The 18,894-nt window shown below is 36.2% G+C and overlaps 1 protein-coding gene across 1 annotated transcript; it reads right to left on the bottom strand.

The window, feature by feature from the left end:
• Positions 1–7,512: 7,512 nt before the first annotated feature.
• Positions 7,513–13,498, bottom strand: LOC145685775 (uncharacterized). The gene has a single exon (XM_081758298.1). It carries the CDS (start codon positions 12,949–12,951, stop codon positions 7,687–7,689), a length of 5,265 nt encoding a protein of 1,754 aa, XP_081614424.1. The 5' UTR covers positions 12,952–13,498; the 3' UTR covers positions 7,513–7,686.
• Positions 13,499–18,894: the final 5,396 nt, after the last annotated feature.

The raw sequence follows: 18,894 nt of genomic DNA, 5'->3' as shown, positions 1-18,894 counted from the left end.
TATCAAAACCGAGCTCTTTCTGGAACTGGAAACGTTTATGTTGGATCCCCTTATCAAGTTGGACATGGAATTGGAAGTTTTCTTGGAGGATTATTTCGTTCTGTCATGCCATTAGTAAAACAAGGAGCTAAAACTGTAGGAAAGGAATTATTAAAATCTGGAGCAAACGTTATTACTGATGTCATCGTCGATAAACAACCTATTAACGAATCCTTCCATCAACGAATGGGTGAAGCGAGATCCGTCTTGCAAAACAAAGCAAAAAATAAACTGAAATCTATGCTAGGATCTGGATATCAACGAAGGAAAAGAAGAATTACACATCATTCCATCTTTAACCCTTCATCATTACACATCATCAAGCGCAAGAAGGGCAAGAGGAAACTTACACAGAAAACAAAGAAAAATCAGTCTTATAAGAAGAGGAAGTTATCACACGATATCTTTGATTAAATCATCACCATCATGGCTTTCTTACATCATCAATCCTGCGAGTGTGTAAAAAGTGAACTAGATATTTTTTCTACAAAACCAACGCAAACCAGTATATTGGATAATCATGTTGTTACATACAAACCAATCAGTTCACTAGCTGATAATGCTCCTATAGAATTTGTCATCCCAGGAACAAGTGATGAATATATAGATCTACCACATACTCCTCTTTACATCGAAGCTCAAATCGTTAAGCCTGATGGATCAGCATTTGTTGAAAGTGATAAAGCTGTGGCTCCTATTAATGACTTTTAAATTCTATGTTTAGTGAAGTGGAAGTGTACTTAAGTAACAAACTGATTTCATTTCCATCTCATAATCATCCATATCGATCATACATTGAAAAACTGTTAAATTATAATGATTCTGCTAAAAATACTCATCTTCAATGTGCATTCTGGTTTCAAGATACTGCTGGACATATGGATGCAACATCTAGTGGTAATAGAGGATTTCAACCACGTTATGAATTAACAAAAAAGTGCAAAATTCGACATGCTTGGACATCTTCATTGTGATATTTTTAATCAAGATAAATTTTTAATCCAAGGAGTAGAATTACGTCTCAAGTTAATTCCTGCAAAGCCAAACTTTTGTCTCATGGCTAGTGATTCGTCTGTTGAGGCTAAAGTGAATATTTTAGACGCTGCTTTACATATTAAAAAGATTAATAATTAGTCCTACAATAAAATTAGCACATAACAAGCTTCTACAATCAACAACAGCCAAATATCCTCTCACAAGAGTGCAAATGAAGTCATTCGTCATTCCAAAGGATCTTCAATCAAAAACAATTGATAATTTATTTATGGGAGTATTACCAACTCGAGTGATTGTGGCGTTTACACAAAATGATGCCTATACAGGAACAGTAACTTCAAATCCATTTCATTTCAAACATTTTGACATCAATTTCTTCTCTCTATACATTGATGGAAAACCTGTACCTTCAAAACCATTACTACCAAATTTCGAAAACAACCTCTATGTTTCCTCATATCAGACCTTATTCTGTGGATCAGGTATTCACTTTTCCAATCATGGCAACAATATTCCTCGCCTTGCCTTTCCTCAAGGATACACTATCTTTGTTTTCGACATTACTCAAGATGGAGAAGCCAGCGCTGTGCAGCATTGGAACCTTATACGTCACGGCTGTGTTCGTCTGGAAGTTCATTTTATGAAGCCTCTACCAGCACCTATCTCATGCATTACGTATGGAGAATTCCAATCTCTCTTAGAAGTGGATCATCAGAGGAACATCATCATGGATTTTTAAAGGTACGTTATTTAAATATCATACCATATATGTACATCTCTGCATTTTTATACATAATGTCCTCTACACTAGATTTATTGAATGCTTTGCAAACAAATTCTTTATTTCACAATCATTTCATTGGCGTATATGCAGCCAATCAATTACCAACACATGTTCCACTACCTGCAGCTATCATAAATACAGATCCCTCGAACAAACTTGGAACACACTGGATTTCCGTATATATTCATACTGATGGACTGCCCACTACTTCGATACATTTGGATTTCCTCCATATGTAATGCAACATATTCAATTTCTACGTAGAAATTCCACTTCTTATACATTTAATAATAAACAAATTCAAAGTGTGAAATCGTCCCTATGTGGGCATTATTCATATCTTTTCCTATGTTTCAAAGCTAAATTAAAGTCCTTAAATGAATTTCATTACACTTTCTCATCAACTCCAGAAAAAATGATCGTCGCTTGCTATATTTACTTTTACAGGTAATCATTTCTCCTGTATACACATCATCATGTCTTCATTCTTCTTCTTCGTTTGTTTTGATTACTTTTTTCATTATAGATAAAATTCTAGCTATTATTATTATTGCAGGTAGTCATTTCTTCTTCTTCTTCTTTATTATAATGTGTTGTTTTATTTGTTCATGATTATAGATAAAATAAATTTTAAGTTATGTTTTTCAATTTTTTTCATTTCAGAGAGTAAAAGATCGTCATCGTGTGTATGGACACCATCATTGTACAGTATGACTTCTATCTACGTTTCATCACCATCATTAACAGCAGTAGTATCATCTGTGAAGTTATCATCAATTGAACTGTGTAAAAAAGACAACACAACTACGTACATGTGTATAGACAGCATCAGTGAACAGTATATGGCAGCTGTGAAGTTATCATCACCTGAACAATGAAAAAAATCTAAAGTTCTTTTAAAAATGTACTATACTTACCGTCGTTTTAATTGTGTAAATAGTTTCATCAGCAATAAATACTTTGTATTCTTTTTTCTCTTTGAAAACAAATGTTTTATTTCTTATTTTCTCCGTTTCCTAATAAATAAATATGTTTTATGATCAATTATGTAATTAAATACACATATCATAAAACATATTTTAAGTCATTGAATTAAAGAATTTCATAGTGTTTTTTTAAAATTCTAAAACTGATTTTTTAATTCAATGATGTAATCACATAATTACATAATAATACTACTAATAATAATGAATTCAAATACTTAATCAGTTATTCTTTCGTAAATTAAATCAAGTATGTGAATTCAATATTATTATGATAGGACTTTTGTTTTTAAAATTTTAATATTAATTATTTTAGTTCCTTTTTTTAAAAAAATAAAAAAAGTCCTATCATACTTAAGACAAAGTTGTATAATAATAATAATAATAATTTCAAATACTAATTTTTATTTTAACATTCATTTCAAGAATTTGAATTCATTATAATTATAATAATAATAATAATAATAATAATAATTATTATTATTATTATTATTATTATTATTATTATTATTATTATTATACAAATCACTTATAGTATACGAGGAAAAAATATGTTAGGATTTTTTTCTTATCATAAAAAATTAAAAATCCTATCATATTGAGGTGTATGAAACGAACACAAAACACACACACAAATAAAACATTTCACTTTCACTATATATATTTTTATTACATTTGATATTACGTTGTTTAGTATACATGAAAAAACAAATCAATGTTCTTGTTCTTTATGAAGAGACGTTCACTTCATTGATACCCTCCGAAGGTTGAGTATCGGTTTCCCCCACCATGGCTGTCTCGGTACACTATCAAATAAATCAGCCATAATTGAATCTATGAGTTTTTGTTTGCAAAATACTTTCATTTCCAATTTTAATCGTTCACCATCAATGTTCACATCACTGTTCTTATCAAGAGAGAGACTTGGAAAACTGATGTTCATACCATTAATAATACTCTGTTCATCTACACAGGTATGGATTCCGGCAAGTCCTCTGCATGTAAGACACTGCAATTGTACATGATTACGAATAGTATCTGTACACAAGTCAAAATATTCACGTAGCACAACACTGCAAACTTTACTGTTTTTCACAGCATGTTTAATACACAGTAATATTTCCAAGAAATAAAGCCAATCACTTGAAGTTAAGTACACAGTGTTTCGAGGAGCATGAAGTGTTCCTTTCTTCTCTAACATCACTAATTTTTCACCCATTAGTTTTCGCACCACCAGTTCGTTTTTTCGACCAAGAGATTTTATAAATGTAATTTCCACTTGAGAATTTAAATAGTCCGTAACAAATGGGGTCAAATGTACAAGTTTCTCCCACTCTGCCAAATTTAACTCCACTCCAAACACAAGTCCTTTGCCAACACAAATCACTGGCTCAAATGTATCACTATCCAGTCCAATACAAATTAATTTCGTTTTCATTGAATTAGGTCCATATTCAACATTTAACAAGTACTCTTTCATGGTATCCATAGTTGATGCACAAGCACTCAAAGACATGTTACTCCAGTCGCTGGCCAACACAGAATAACGACACTATGCATGCAGATGACTGCGCATGCATGAAGAAGAAGGGGGACGAAGAGGAAAACTCATGTTTCATTTTGTTTGTACATGTCACCATACACTTACGATGAGTATACCAGTTCAATAAATTCAAGATCGTGCATGTTATGCCCAGATACATTAATCTTCATTCCTTTATATATTAAACAGACATTCCCACTTTGTAAATACGTTAATAATGCACCATTATCTGCTTCCAATTTTTCAGTACAACGTCCTGGTAAAATCACTTTTTCACCTCCTTCAAATGTCACACATGCCTTCCTACCATATACCGTTGTAATTATCTCACAGTTTACAATACGAAATGGTACTCCAATCTCCAAATCTCGCATTTTTGTAAAGGGTACCATTGATGGCTTATTAAGGTTATCTAATAAACTCATTGACGATGACATCTTTAAATTTTGACGTTTCTTCCTTTGCAACAGCTGCTAACAGAATGATCTACACAAGCACATACGTTCCGCTTACGCTCTTCGCAGGAGGGATGGGGGTTTGGGGATTCAAATTATTAGCCAATACACGACAAGAACACGAAAAAGGCATGTTTCATCTCGTTTCTACATCTGGTAGGTGTCCAAGAGTATACTTCCTTATACTAGCATAGCAACAGCGTCCAGGGAACGTTCCCATGGGAAAATTTTGAAAATTTTCCCACGCCCGACCCAAGTACATTCTTCCTACTCGTAGATAAAATTGTAATTGATTTGCAGGGACGGCGTTAAGGGTGGGCGAGGGTGGGCGACCGCCCACCCGATGGATGGTCTCGCCCACCCATCCGCCCACCCCAACAGAAGTACAATAATGAAGGTGACCAGTGCCGGATTTAGGTTTGATGGGGCCCTAAGCTATTGAAGATAATGGGGCTCTTTGTATTTCTAGCTTTCTTTTTCAGCGACAAAATTTCGCCTTTTTTATTTGAATATATGCTATATGGTAATTTATGGACCTAATACATATCTAAGTACGTTTTCGCATATATTTCGTTATCTTAACTTACTGTTTTGAATACATTACAGAAAAACTGTAAAATTTATAAAATTAGCGGTATTTTAATTTGGTCCCAATAAAGCCCCTTGCCGATCTTCTCTGTTTTCTTTTTGCACCAACTATGATCAACGCTCCACGCCATGCTTCTACAATATGTGGAGGCCGCATCATTTCTCATTTCAAGTTGTTTCTAGTCAGTTGGGTAAAGTTTGAAACGTTTCCAGGGATCCGATGTAAGTAAATACAATCTGAATATCATCCAGGGTTGGTAATTACTGCCTGAAGCTCAACTAATCGTGTAAGCTTTTTCCAGGCCAGGTTACTAGAGTAACTCAAAATGGAATGCAACTCTTGAAGATTACACAAGGTGTAATACGACACAAATTCGCTGGAAGCAGAGGCGAATCTAGAAGGTTACAACTGGAGGAGGGGCAACTAAAACCCAGATTATGATAGATATATTGTGAGTTTACTATAAACTTTCAAAAGTGTGTAAGTAATGGCTTCAATAATTTCTGTCACTCAAAAAACTGGCGGCTTAGACCTCTCCGGCCCCTGGTTAGATACGTCTCTGGCTGAAAAACCTGTTGCAATACAATTATTACAAGTCCTATAAATGTAGGTAGCATCTTTTTACTGCGACGTGAAAAGATGTTGGTACCTTACCTTGCTATGTAGTAACTAGTGCCGATAACCTAATGCATTCAGTCTGCTGCATACTAACTTACACAACGTAAATTCGGGCAGTTCTGAACGTAACAATACATAAAATACTGTTAATATATACAAACGAACGACTCATATGCCTATAACGAATGGATGAAATCACTATGATTCGTGCTCCTATCCTTTCCTTTAGTCAGGGGCGGATCCGTTCTGAATGTTTGGGGAGGCAGTCGCTCGAAGTCAATAGGTTTTATTTTACGTTTATAATACAAAGGTGAAAATTCTTAGGATTGGTTTTATTTTTAAAATAAAAATATTCAATTCTGGGGGCGATCGCCCCCTGGATCCGCCCCTGCCTTTAGTGATCCATTATTGCACTCTATAGATCACTATATGAGCTCCTCCGTGGCTAAGCGGTTAGCGTACGCACCTTTGGAGTGGGAGACCCGGGTTCGATTCCCGGAGAGAGCTCATGTGGTTCGGATTCCACGTTAATCAGTAGGTTCCGTCTCATATAGCCTCGCTGCTGAAAGGGACATTAAATTCAAAATCAACTCAACTCTATAGATCACTTTGAAAATCAGTGCCAAGTTCTGAAAGTTATGAAAATACTTCTGCACACTACTTTTCATACTTACGTACAGCGAAATATCTATAATTTCGCGATATAAAGATTATTGCCGCTTAGGGCTGTAATTCCAATATATTTTACTATTATTTCGCCAGCTTGTCGTTTCATGTCTTCTTCTTATGCATCCACAGTTACCAGACTCAATTTCTTGTCGAATTCCAAACAGTACGTGAAAGGGTAGTACTAGAGTTCTATCCGCATACAAGATACTGTATCACTTATGCTGTGAAGTCTTATTAAAATAGTTAAGTGTAATGGCTGTAAAACAGGGTCCCGATTACAAATGGGGCTCTGAAACAAGATCCCCATTACAAGCGGAGTTGGGAAACGAGGGCTCCATTATAAGCGGGGCTGGGCAACAGAGATCCCATTGCAGGCGGTTTGGAAAACAGGGCCCTATTACTTGCTTCATGAGAGCTTAATACATAATAGTACAGAACACCGTTGTTGTATGTGCGTTTTATCTTGCTTGCTTTTTCATATTATTTGGAAATGACTACAGCCATTTTTCTTTAAATTTTTTTGGGGCCCCCAAGCTTATACGTAAATCTGGCACTGAAGCTGACATCCTATACTTCAAAAGCAATAGGTATTACTTTCGATTGAAATGTAATAGGTTCTAGGACTCTGTTTAACTCTGCAATAAATAATGATTTTAAGACAGATACTTATACTAATATAATGATGACAAAAGTCGTGATAATTGAATTAAAGTTTAACACACACATTCACAATCGTGCTATTGAAACGCCAGTGTTTGTATGTGCTGCACTGAAAAACAAAAGTATATGTTACAATAAAACGTTAATATTATATTATAGAAGGCAAAAAGTACTATTTTTATTCTAACATTACAACTTGCACTACAGCTGATACAAAACGAGCGAGCGAAGAACAAAAGAAAAACAAAAGAAGAACAAAACTCGGCACAAATGTTGCCATAACAAATCCAACATCCTCCCACCTTGAGTTACGTTGAGGGAACTAGTAACTCAACCACAACAAACATTATTTATTTTTTAAGTATACACAAAAGATCTAATCTGGTAGGAGGTTTCACTTTTCTACCAGTTCGAGTTGTAACAGTTTGAAGTTTTGTTTCACATTCAGTCTCTGTGTTTTTATCACTCACTCCGTCCATTTGTTCATCACTACGATACACTGCTGGTTCTTTCAACACCTGTGGTATCTCATTTGAATGAACTTCCAGGGGAAAAACTCGTTGCACTGGTCTCATCATCAATCCGGTACGTGTCTTCAACCGCACAAGTCGTACTTCACCGTCACGTCCAGGTAATATTTCAACAACTCTTGCTAAAGGCCATTCTAAACGTTTCAAGTTCTCGTTTTCTACAAGTACAACATCCCCTATTTTGATTTCACTATGGTCTCTTCTAGATTTCCAATGCTGCACCAACTGTCCCAAATATTCACTGCGAAATCTACTGCGTAACTGTTCCCTGAGTTTATGACAATATCTCAACCGTTTTTGTAGGTTAACGGATTCCAAGTTGTCGAGATCCGGTACTCCTACTTCTCTAACTTGCTGCAGAAACATAGCTGGAGTTAAAGCTAATAAATCCGAACTATCATCAGAAACATAAGTTAACGGCCGACCATTCATGACAGCTTCACAGTCACACAACACTGTAATGAATTCTTCATAATTTAGAGAAGCCTTCCCAAGTATTCTCCTTAACAGTCCTTTCATTAATCGAATTAAACGCTCCCACCATCCACCCCACCAAGCAGCACTGGGTGGATTGAATTTCCACTTGATGCGTTTCACACCTGCAAAAGACGTTATACATTCCCAATCCAGTCTGCTCAATAAATTTTCTGTGCCAACAAAATTCGTGCCATTGTCACTGTAAATGACCGAAGGACGGCCTCGACGCGCTATAAATCTTCTAAGGGCTTGAAGAAAGTCACTCGTTGATAATCCGGAAACAAGCTCCAAATGCACTGCTCTATATACTGCACAGGTAAATATACAAATCCAAGCTTTTCCTCCATCTCGTAGTCTAACTGGTCCGGTAAAGTCCACTCCCGTTACTTCAAACACTGCTGCATCTCTGATTCTATCTTCGGGTAGGGCTGCAGGGATTGGTTCCAACTTCTTGGCAGTATATCGTTTACATATGACACATTGCTTTATTATAGATCGAATAGTTTTTCTTCCTTTGAGTATCCAAAACTGGTCCCTAAGAAGACTCAACAAACCTTGAACACCAACGTGACAAGCTTCCACGTGTTTATCGTACACTAACATTTTTACTACTGGATGTGTGCTTGGCAACACAACTGGATAACGGAAGGTTTCAACATCTGAAAGTTCTGTAATTTTGGTTTTTATTCTGATGAGTTTGTCATTGTCTTCGAACGGACACAAAGATTTCAAATTCTTGTCGCCAACACCCTCAAAGGAATCTGTTTGAACAAGTCTAATAACTGTCTTCTCTGCTGACAACAATTCTTCAACAGACAACTCGTTGCTTCTTCTTTGCTTAGAACGACAATTATGAATAAATCTTTTCATCCAACCTATTATGCGAACTAATTTTTCGTATTTGGAAGGATACCGATAATACCAGTCACTGTCCTCCTTTCCAACATTAAGCATAACTGATGAAACCGTCTTTTTCTTTTCCTGCGTAATGATTTCTTCTTTGTACTCATACTTCTGTTCTGGCCATTCCTCCTTGGGTCGTCGCAGCCACGAAGGACCTTCCCACCATTTTGACTCAAGCAGTTGTTCTGAAGTACATCCTCTCGATGGTAAATCCGCCGGATTCATGGTTCCTGGTACGTAATGCCAAGTTTCCTTTTCACTTAATTTTCGGATTTCTTGCACTCGATTCCAAACAAAAGTATTCCATTGCTCATCTCGTTTAATCCATGCAAGAACTGTTGTAGAATCTGTCCAATAATAAATCTGTATACCTTCAAGATTCAAGGCCTCAATCACAGAAGTAGCTAGTCTCCCACCAATAGTAGCTGCCAATAATTCTAATCTTGCTATGGTTGATTTCTTTATAGGAGCAACTCTTGTCTTGGCTTGTACTAACTGCACATTAATGTTTTCTCTTGTAACAGTTCTAAGAAAAACTGCCGTAGCATAGGCTCTTTCACTTGCATCACAGAACACATGTAGACTACAATTTTCTGAATCTCCTTGGATACATCTAGGAAATGAAAGTTCTTTCAACAAAGGCAATTCACCTACCCACTGTAAAAATTTCTTCCTTACTGCCCCTGGTACTTCTTCGTCCCAACTTAATTCCAATCGCCAAATTTCTTGCAAAAGGATCTTTGGATACAACGTCACTGGAGAAGTAATCCCTATGGGGTCAAATATCCTATTTGCAAACGACAAAATAACCCTCTTAGTAAGAACTTCTGGCATCAACCCGTCGCAGCATTCTGGTCTTATTGCCAAAGTGTCAGATTTCGTTTCCCACTGTAGACCTAAGACTGGTACTCCGTTGTCTTGCTCCATCTCTCCAAAAGAAGTGTGCTCCCACCCTCTCAGCTCAAATCCAGCTTTCGCCATTACTTGGGTACTTTCATTAATGAAGTGATGAAGCTCCTCTTCATTCCTTACGCTGGTAACGCAATTGTCCACATAAAAGCACTTCGAAAGCTGAGCGATGACTTCTCTGGAATATTGGCTTTTTCCTTCTCTTTGTTTTTCCATTTCTAACTTAAGATGATGTTCTATCACTGCACACAGCAAAAATGGACTACAGTTCACCCCAAAAACTACACGCTTGTGACGAAATATCTTTTCGTTTCCCTCCTGGTCAACCCACAAAAATCTCAAAAAGTCACGGTCTCTTTTACAAACACTAATTTGTAAAAATGCTCTCTTGATATCGGATACAACTCCGATTCTATTTAACCTAAACTTTATCAAAATTGAGGGTATCATTTCGATCAAATTAATACCCTTCTCTAAACACTGATTCAATGAAGGATAATTTTTCTCCCTGGCTGATGCATCGAAGACGGGACGTATTTTCGTCGTACTGCTTTCCTTGACTACATGGCGATGAGGTAAATAATGCCCTTCTCTATCCTTTTCTTCTGGTGGAACTTCTTCTATTACGCCATCATATATCCACTCATTCAACACTTGTTGATAGTCTTCGTAACGGTTTTCCTTCTTCAACTTAGCAATAAGTGTATTCAATCTTCTTTTGCACATCTCAATATTACTAGGAAGTGTAGGATGTCCTTCTATCCAAGGTAACATTACTTCGTACCTCTTCTCCTCATTAATAGCTACGGTCTTATTAAAGTAATCCATTACTGCTTGCTGAGCTTCCAATTTTGTCTTCTTTTCCGCAGGATCTGTGATACCAAGAACATCTAACCGCCATAAATCCGCTATAGATGCTTCTTTACAAAACATGGACATCGTTGCCATAGACGAGAATTTAACATCACCACGTACTTTAACTTTGCCCATTAAAACCCAACCAAGCAATGTTTCCATAGCTACCAATCCGGACTTCAACACAATTCTTTTCCCAGTAAAAAGTTTTCCTGCAATGTCAGAACCAATTAAAATTTCTATCGCGCCAGGGTTCCTGTCGTAAATTTCTACACCAAAATTTTTTAACTCCTGTATCCAAGGACCTTCAACTACTGACGTCACATTGCTACATATTGTATCTTGGTTCAGCGCTTCAAAATTGCATGCATAATCTCCCTTTAGACTATACAATCTAACTTGATAACAACTATGTTCATAAGGTGCAGAACAAATACCTCCAAAGAGTGCATGCGTAACACTTTCTTTTTTAACACTTTCGTATCCCATTTCGAATGCGGTAGCTGTTCGAATGTACGATCGTTGGGAACCTGTATCTATAATTGCTCTTACCTCCTTTTCTGTCTCTTGACCCCTTACTTTTACAACTAATGTTTGCAAAAACGTTTCGGCATACACGTTATTAGTTAATGTATTTTCAATAACCGGTTTCGTTACACTTTGTTTCACTGTACCGTCATTTCCCTTGTTACCTTTTGGTCCCTTGCACATAATGTATGAATGTTGTCCCTTGCACTTGGCGCATTTTAATTTTACTCTACATCTACTGCTAACGTGCCCCGGTTTTAGACATTTGAAACAACAACCTTTTGCTTTTAACACCTTTGTTTTTTCCTCGAAAGACCAGTTACGTGCCTTCGAACACTCTTCGCTAACATGAAAATCACTACAAAAAATACATTTCTCTGGGTCACTTTTACAATTAACTAACTCTGCCGCTGTTGGAACAGTTTCTGTGGGACTACTTCGATCCTTCCTTTTCTTTATCGCACTGAAAGTATCTTTCAAATCAAAGCCCGCAACTGCAAGTGCTATTCGCTCTTCACTTTCAACTTCTTTTCTCACAAACAACATTAAATTTTCCAGTCTATTTTCCACTGTAGATTCTCCATAGTTCGTAGTTCCTCTTTGCCATGCTCGCAAAAGTTCCTCAGGTAAACACGATTCCACTAGTGGGTACAGCATTGCTGCGCATTTGTCTGTCGTCACTCCTAATGTACTTAATGCTCGTAATTGTGACTCAATTTTGTCGTACAAGGCACTGAGTTCTAATTGCTTATTACTGTTCAAATTGCTTAACACCAGTTTTAAAAGTTCCCTCACATACACTTCTACCAATGTATCTTCACGACCGAAACGTGACTTCAAACCTTCAATCACTTTCGGATAGTTTTCTTCACATAACGGGAAACTTTCAACAAATTGGCGTGCTCTTGAACCGGGTAGAGTAGCCTGAACTAAATATTGAAATTTGTCACTGTTTGCGATATTCGTGTCCGCATCGATTCGATTGAACTGACTCCAAAACGGTAACCAATTCTTTAAGTCACCATCAAACTTCTTCAATTCAATTACCGGTAACTTAATACCCCGTTTCTTACCTTCTGTCGAAACACTGTCTGTATCACGAGTTGAATTTGATGCATGCTTATCGATCAACTCTTGAACTTTCGTACGAAGACTATAAAATGTCAGAACATACTTATCTTGTGCTTCTGTTTCCTGAATCAAATCATCTTCTTGGAATTCTTCTTTTAATAACAGTTCAATGTATTCATTGTGTGCTTCATCAACTACCCTGTATTTATCCTCCAATAATTCGAAGTTCACTTTAAGTTCGTCAATGTTCACATTCGCGGCATTACAACACTGCTCCACATTTTTTGCGATTTTTGTAAATACAGCTCTCGCCACTGTTCTCACTCTTTTTGCCTTCTCCATTATTTAAGTTGTTTTTCAGTCGTGTCACGGTCGCCAGATGTTACAATAAAACGTTAATATTATATTATAGAAGGCAAAAAGTACTATTTTTATTCTAACATTACAACTTGCACTACAGCTGATACAAAACGAGCGAGCGAAGAACAAAAGAAAAACAAAAGAAGAACAAAACTCGGCACAAATGTTGCCATAACAAATCCAACAGTATATTTTAAAAAGCCGACTAAATAATGGACAGGTGGCCAGTATTGTCTATTGTCTCATTTCAGAAAGAGAGGGAGGGGAATAGTGCTTTGTGTCGGCGCGATAGCTTCTTATAAAAGGGTTGCAACTTGCAATTGTTTACAACAATGTACCAATTACCACATGTCTTATCCGTGTGGCATTAAACAGATTTGAAAAAAACCCTTATTACAGCATTGTTGAGTTGATCTCTATTGCGTTCAGAAGTCTCGGTGGTCGGTGCTTGTTCAGCTAATATGTCGAAAAAACTTATCAGCGATCTCTTCTCAGGCTCAGTGTCTTCCTTGTGTTCAAAGAAACGCGATTTTCAATCCGTTGACGTTAGTGATAATCCTTCTTCAATAGAGAAAAAGACAAAAATACAAATACATGTGACAACCAGGATTCTCAATTTGAAGTGTTCGATTACGAAGAAAGTGAAAATGAACTAGATGCTGGAGAGAGCAAAGATGACAGTATTGCTTCTGAACATACTGATTTATACTTTTTGTCTCTTGCTTTCTTGTAATAAATCCCTCAAAGATAAAAATGTTTGCAGTAGCCTATTTTATCCTTGGTTTACTTTACCTACTTGTTGTGTATTTTATGTTATTAACGAAAAGTAGAGTATTATCTGTTAGTCTGTGTTGTTGGAACCGTCTTTCATTTCTATGCATTCATGTACATTCTTGGAGGGAGAGGAGTTAAAACTATCTTGAACTTCATCGACTACACAGTACACACCGTTATTATTGCTTAAAAAAAAAAAAAAAAAAAAACTTGAAGTAGAGGTAGTGTGTCTACCACGCGGAATTCTGTAGGTCGAGCCTATAGCCCATCCTAAGTCCTGCATTTCTCTAGTCCCACCAGGCGAATTCCGGAATTGTACCTTCTGTAAGGCCAAGACAGCTGTTTTCCACATTCTTGTTTCTCCCCAATTTCGGTCTGAGCCTTAGCTAACTAAAGACTATAAAAATTGAAACTTAATTATTGTGAAAAAATGTTTACCTTGCCCAGTTCTCATTTTCATTGTCCGCCCACCCAGGAACTAGGTCCGCCTCTTTCCGCCCACCCCATCAAGCGTTCCTGGCGCCGTCCCTGCAGCGCTCACAGAAAAAAAAGGTAAGCTCGAAAATAAAAATTATTCAATAAAAATGGCCTATGTTTAGCAGAAGGGGTCCAGCTCTTTTCTCTAAAAAATGTTACAATTTTGGCAATTTTTGTTTACATTCGGTTAGTGTAGGGTAGGGTTGGTTAGTTTAAGTTAGGTTAGGCTAGTTTAGGTTAGTTTAGTTTATGTTATATTAGTATAGGAGTTCCGCATAATTTTCCAAAAAATGATAGAATTTCGCTTATTTCTACTAATATTATGTTAGTTTAGTTTAGTTCAGGTTAGCTTACGTTAGTTTATGTTAGATTTGGTTACGTTATGTTACGTCTAAGTACTTGCATCACTCATTTCTCCTGTAATTTTTGTGTTTTTTACGTGCTGCTGGACCCCTTGTACTAAACATACCCCATAAAAATATTGATTTTGAAGCCAAAAGTTGTCTAACATGAAGAAGATTCCACAAACTGTTTATCCAAGCACGGTTTCATTCTCATACAACGCAAATATGAGGTTTGTTTACATTCTAAATAACCCTTGTACTAGCTTCCGCTTCCTAACGAAATATATTAACACCAGCAAACCTCTACCTAGCAATACGAATACAGTTCTGCTTGTGAAATGAAAAGTTTTCTTCCACTGAATTATTTACCATAAAGGGTATAGTATACGTAAAGCCGCGTCAGTTCCCGAAGGAGCTGGACGCTCATACTTTTAGGGATTATTCATTGAGTATCTACGAACTTACCAAGGGGGTAACAAAGCGACTTTGATTTACTTATCGACTGATACGAAAATAAAAAAGAACGTACCTGTACTTTATATCTGCATGTGTAGTGCCCTTGTACTTTATCTATGACTATGTGTGTGTGTGGGGGGGGGGAATTTAACGCATATCGCATGTCTTGTGCACATGGATACTTCCTACTATTGCACTACGTAGAAAATTTATGGTATTTCATGTAGAAGTGGTAATAGAACACAGAAGAAACGCAGATCACGGCGTTCTCATGTATACTATTACCACTATAAACTCCAAATAATAATAATATATACAGTAAAGTTACATAATATGTACAGATGATCTGTACAAAAAACTTGAGGAAATGGATCAAAAAATCGGTAGTATTTTCAAAACGACTAGTGACCTAAGTTTGGAACTTGAAGTGGTAATGACAGAATTAAGTGCAGTAAAAAAGGAAAACGAGAAACTGAAATCACAATTGGCTTTTAATTGTGAACTTTTGGACAAACTTGAGAACCAATCGCGCCGAAACAATCTTATATTTCGGAATATTGGTACATGTAACCGAACTGAGTCGTGGGAAGAATCAGAAGAACGTGTAAAGGAATTTGTGACCAAACAATTAAAAGTTGATTTGGATAGCTTAGCAGTGGAAAGGGCTCATCGTCTTGGACGTGGACCCAACAGTCCTATCATTGTGAAATTCTCGTCGTACAAGAAAAAAAGTGAGGTGCTTAAAAATGCCTATTGAGCAAAAGGAACTCCTGTAATTATTACAGAAGATTTCTCAGCATCGGTCAGGCAAACGAGAAGACATCTCCTACGTTATTTGAAGGATGCTCGCTCGCAAGGGGACCGTGCAAGACTTCAGTTCAATAAACTGTGTATAAATGGGAAATCATACACACTAGAAGAGCTTCAAACACGCAGTGATGAAATAACAGAACATGAGTTGAACCAAAATGCGACAAGAGAGGTTACAACATTGAGTGTGGACAATCAAAGTGCTTCCCCCAAAGGCTTGTCTATGTGGAAGGAACCGCCACCTGCTGAGAAGAGACAACAGAAGAAACCAACCCGCACGACCTTTAGCCAACCAGCCAGATATAGGGATTGACAGAGGAAGGAAAGTGAAGAAAATGAATTGGCTGTGGGTAAGTCTTCTTTCTCTCAAAAAGGTGAAGTGTACAATCAAGTGGTATGTGAAAACAGTGGTGATACTAGAACAAGGACTGCTTTACGAGTCTATTATCAAAATGCAAATAGTTTGCGTGGTAAAGCCAACATTTTTTTCTGCAATGTTCTGTCGCATGATTATAACATTATTACAATAACAGAGACATGGATAAATGAAAAGCATTATGATGCGGAACTATTTGATAATAGATATACTGTGGCGCGTCAGGATCGCAATGTTGATAAACTAGGCAAATCTAGGGGGGGTGGAGTTCTTGTGGCAGCTTTGCAGAAATACAATCTCAGTATAATAGACAGCTATGATGATGAATTTGATTGTGTTATTGTCAAAATCACGACTGGGGGTAAAACAATTTTTATATGTGTAGTTTATTTTCAACCAAATTCAAGTATAGATGTGTATAATATTTTTTTTGAACGTATTGAAAGTAAGTGTCCCCAAGGCTGTTCTGTTCTCCTGGTTGGTGATTTTAACATAAGAGAAATAGAAAACAATGAATTTAATCTGGAAAATAGTACCGTAAAATGTCAAAATTTACATAATTTCATGGTTTTTTATGATATGAAATCTTTTAACCACATACAAAACAATAATAATCGAACTCTAGATCTAGTTTTGTCTACACTAGAATCTGTTGAAATTATCAGGGAATTTCTCCCATTAGTGCCAGAAGATCAACATCATCCCGCATCATGAAAGTCGTTCAAAAGTAGGTCATAATTCTAACATTTTTGGCTACAATTTTAGAAAAGCGAATTTTATGAAATTGTATACTAGTTTAATGTGTGTCGATTGGGAATGCCTAAGGGAATACAATAATGTTAATGATCTAGTGAGTAGGCTATATGATATTATCTATGAAATATTCGATACTTGCGCCCCTCGCAGGAAAAACTCTGCCTCGAAATTTCCGTGCTGGTTCACTAAAGACATAATTAATAAATTGAAGGCTAAGGCAAGTTATCGTAGGAAATTTCAACTAAAAACTAGCAATAGTACCTCCTATTACATGGAATTTGCTCGTTTGAGAAAAGAAGTTAAAAATGACATCAAATTAGCCTATGAAACATTCTTACATAATACTGAAAATATTATTACTAAGAATTCAAGTGAATTGTGGAATTTTATTAAAAATAGGAAAAGACATCTACCGTCCAAATCATTAAAGTTTCAGGGCCATAATCTGTGTAGTAACGAGGAAATAGCCAGTACTTTTGCGAAGTATTTTAGATCAGTCTATGTTTCCTCTTCAGAAACGATAATTGATCCCAACATAGATCTGGGAGATAACATATATGGTAGCATAGGAGCACTAAATATTTGCCAGATAGATTTGAATGAAATAGAAATGGCTATTAAGAACCTTAAGTCCAAAACGGCAGTTGGTTCTGACGGACTTCCCTCCTACATTGTAAAGGGTTGCGCTGATATATTTAAATATCCCCTATTAATTGCATTCAATTTATCACTAAGAACAAGCACTTTTCCAGACAAATGGAAAAGAGCTTTAATTTGTCCAATTCCGAAGTCCAACAATAGTCAAGATATTACCAACTTTCGACCCATAGCAATATTACCTGCTTTTGCCAAAGTATTTGAGCATATCTTGTATCGACGAATCCTTAATCACGTCAAACCAGTTATCTCAATTAAACAACATGGCTTTATTTCACAAAGATCCACAATAACAAATCTTGCAATTATTACAGATTTTATAGCGAATTCATTAGATGTAGGCAGCCAAGTAGATGTGATTTATATTGACTTTGAAAAAGTTTTTGATAAAGTTAATCATAACATATTACTAGAAAAATTAAAGCTTTTCCACTTTTCTCCGTCCCTGATTAAATTCTTCTCATCATACCTATCTAATCGTAAACAATCCGTTCTTTTTAATGCATACAAATCTAAAGAATATATTGCATCCTCAGGGGTCCCTCAGGGTTCAAATTTAGGACCATTATTATTTCTCTTGTTTATTAATGATTTACCTGACTGTATTCCTGACCATGAAAAATTACTATATGCCGATGATCTAAAAATATATGCTAAAATCAATTCTGCGGACGACAACATAAAGCTGCAGCAAGGTCTAGATCATATTGGTAACTGGTGCTCTTCGAATCAACTTGGGGTCAATGAAAGCAAGTGCAAAGTATTATCATTCACTAGGAGCAAATCACCTCGTCACTTTAATTATGAAATTAATAAATATATAGTAAATAGGCATGAATCAGTTAAAGATCTGGTTGTTACGTTTGATTCTAAGTTAACGTTTGACAATCATATTATAAATATAACAAGCGAAGCATTCAAGCTATTAGGATTCATAATTAGAACGGGAAAAGAATTTAAGAACTGTTCAACATTACAGAAGTTGTACAATGCATATGTTCGCTCAAAGTTAGAGTATGCCTCTACTATTTGGAATCCGACTCACATAAAACATCGCAAGCAATTAGAAAGAATACAAACAAATTTTTTTAAATTTCTAACATATAAAGAAACTCACATTTATCCTACATTTGACAGCTGTAAAACCATACTTGCTAACTTTAATCTTCCTTCACTAGAACAAAGGCGACATATGATGGACTTATTATTCATTCAAAAAGTAACGCAAAATATTTTGGATTGTCCTGATTTAGTTTCTTTATTGAATTTTCATGT

The sequence above is a fragment of the Thermobia domestica genome, chromosome 5 (assembly GCF_964235325.1).
Source record: "Thermobia domestica chromosome 5, izTheDome1.hap1.1, whole genome shotgun sequence".
NCBI lineage: Eukaryota > Metazoa > Arthropoda > Insecta > Zygentoma > Lepismatidae > Thermobia > Thermobia domestica.
The sequence above is the reverse complement of the archived record's forward strand: the minus strand, read 5'-3'. Positions and strand labels throughout refer to the sequence as shown.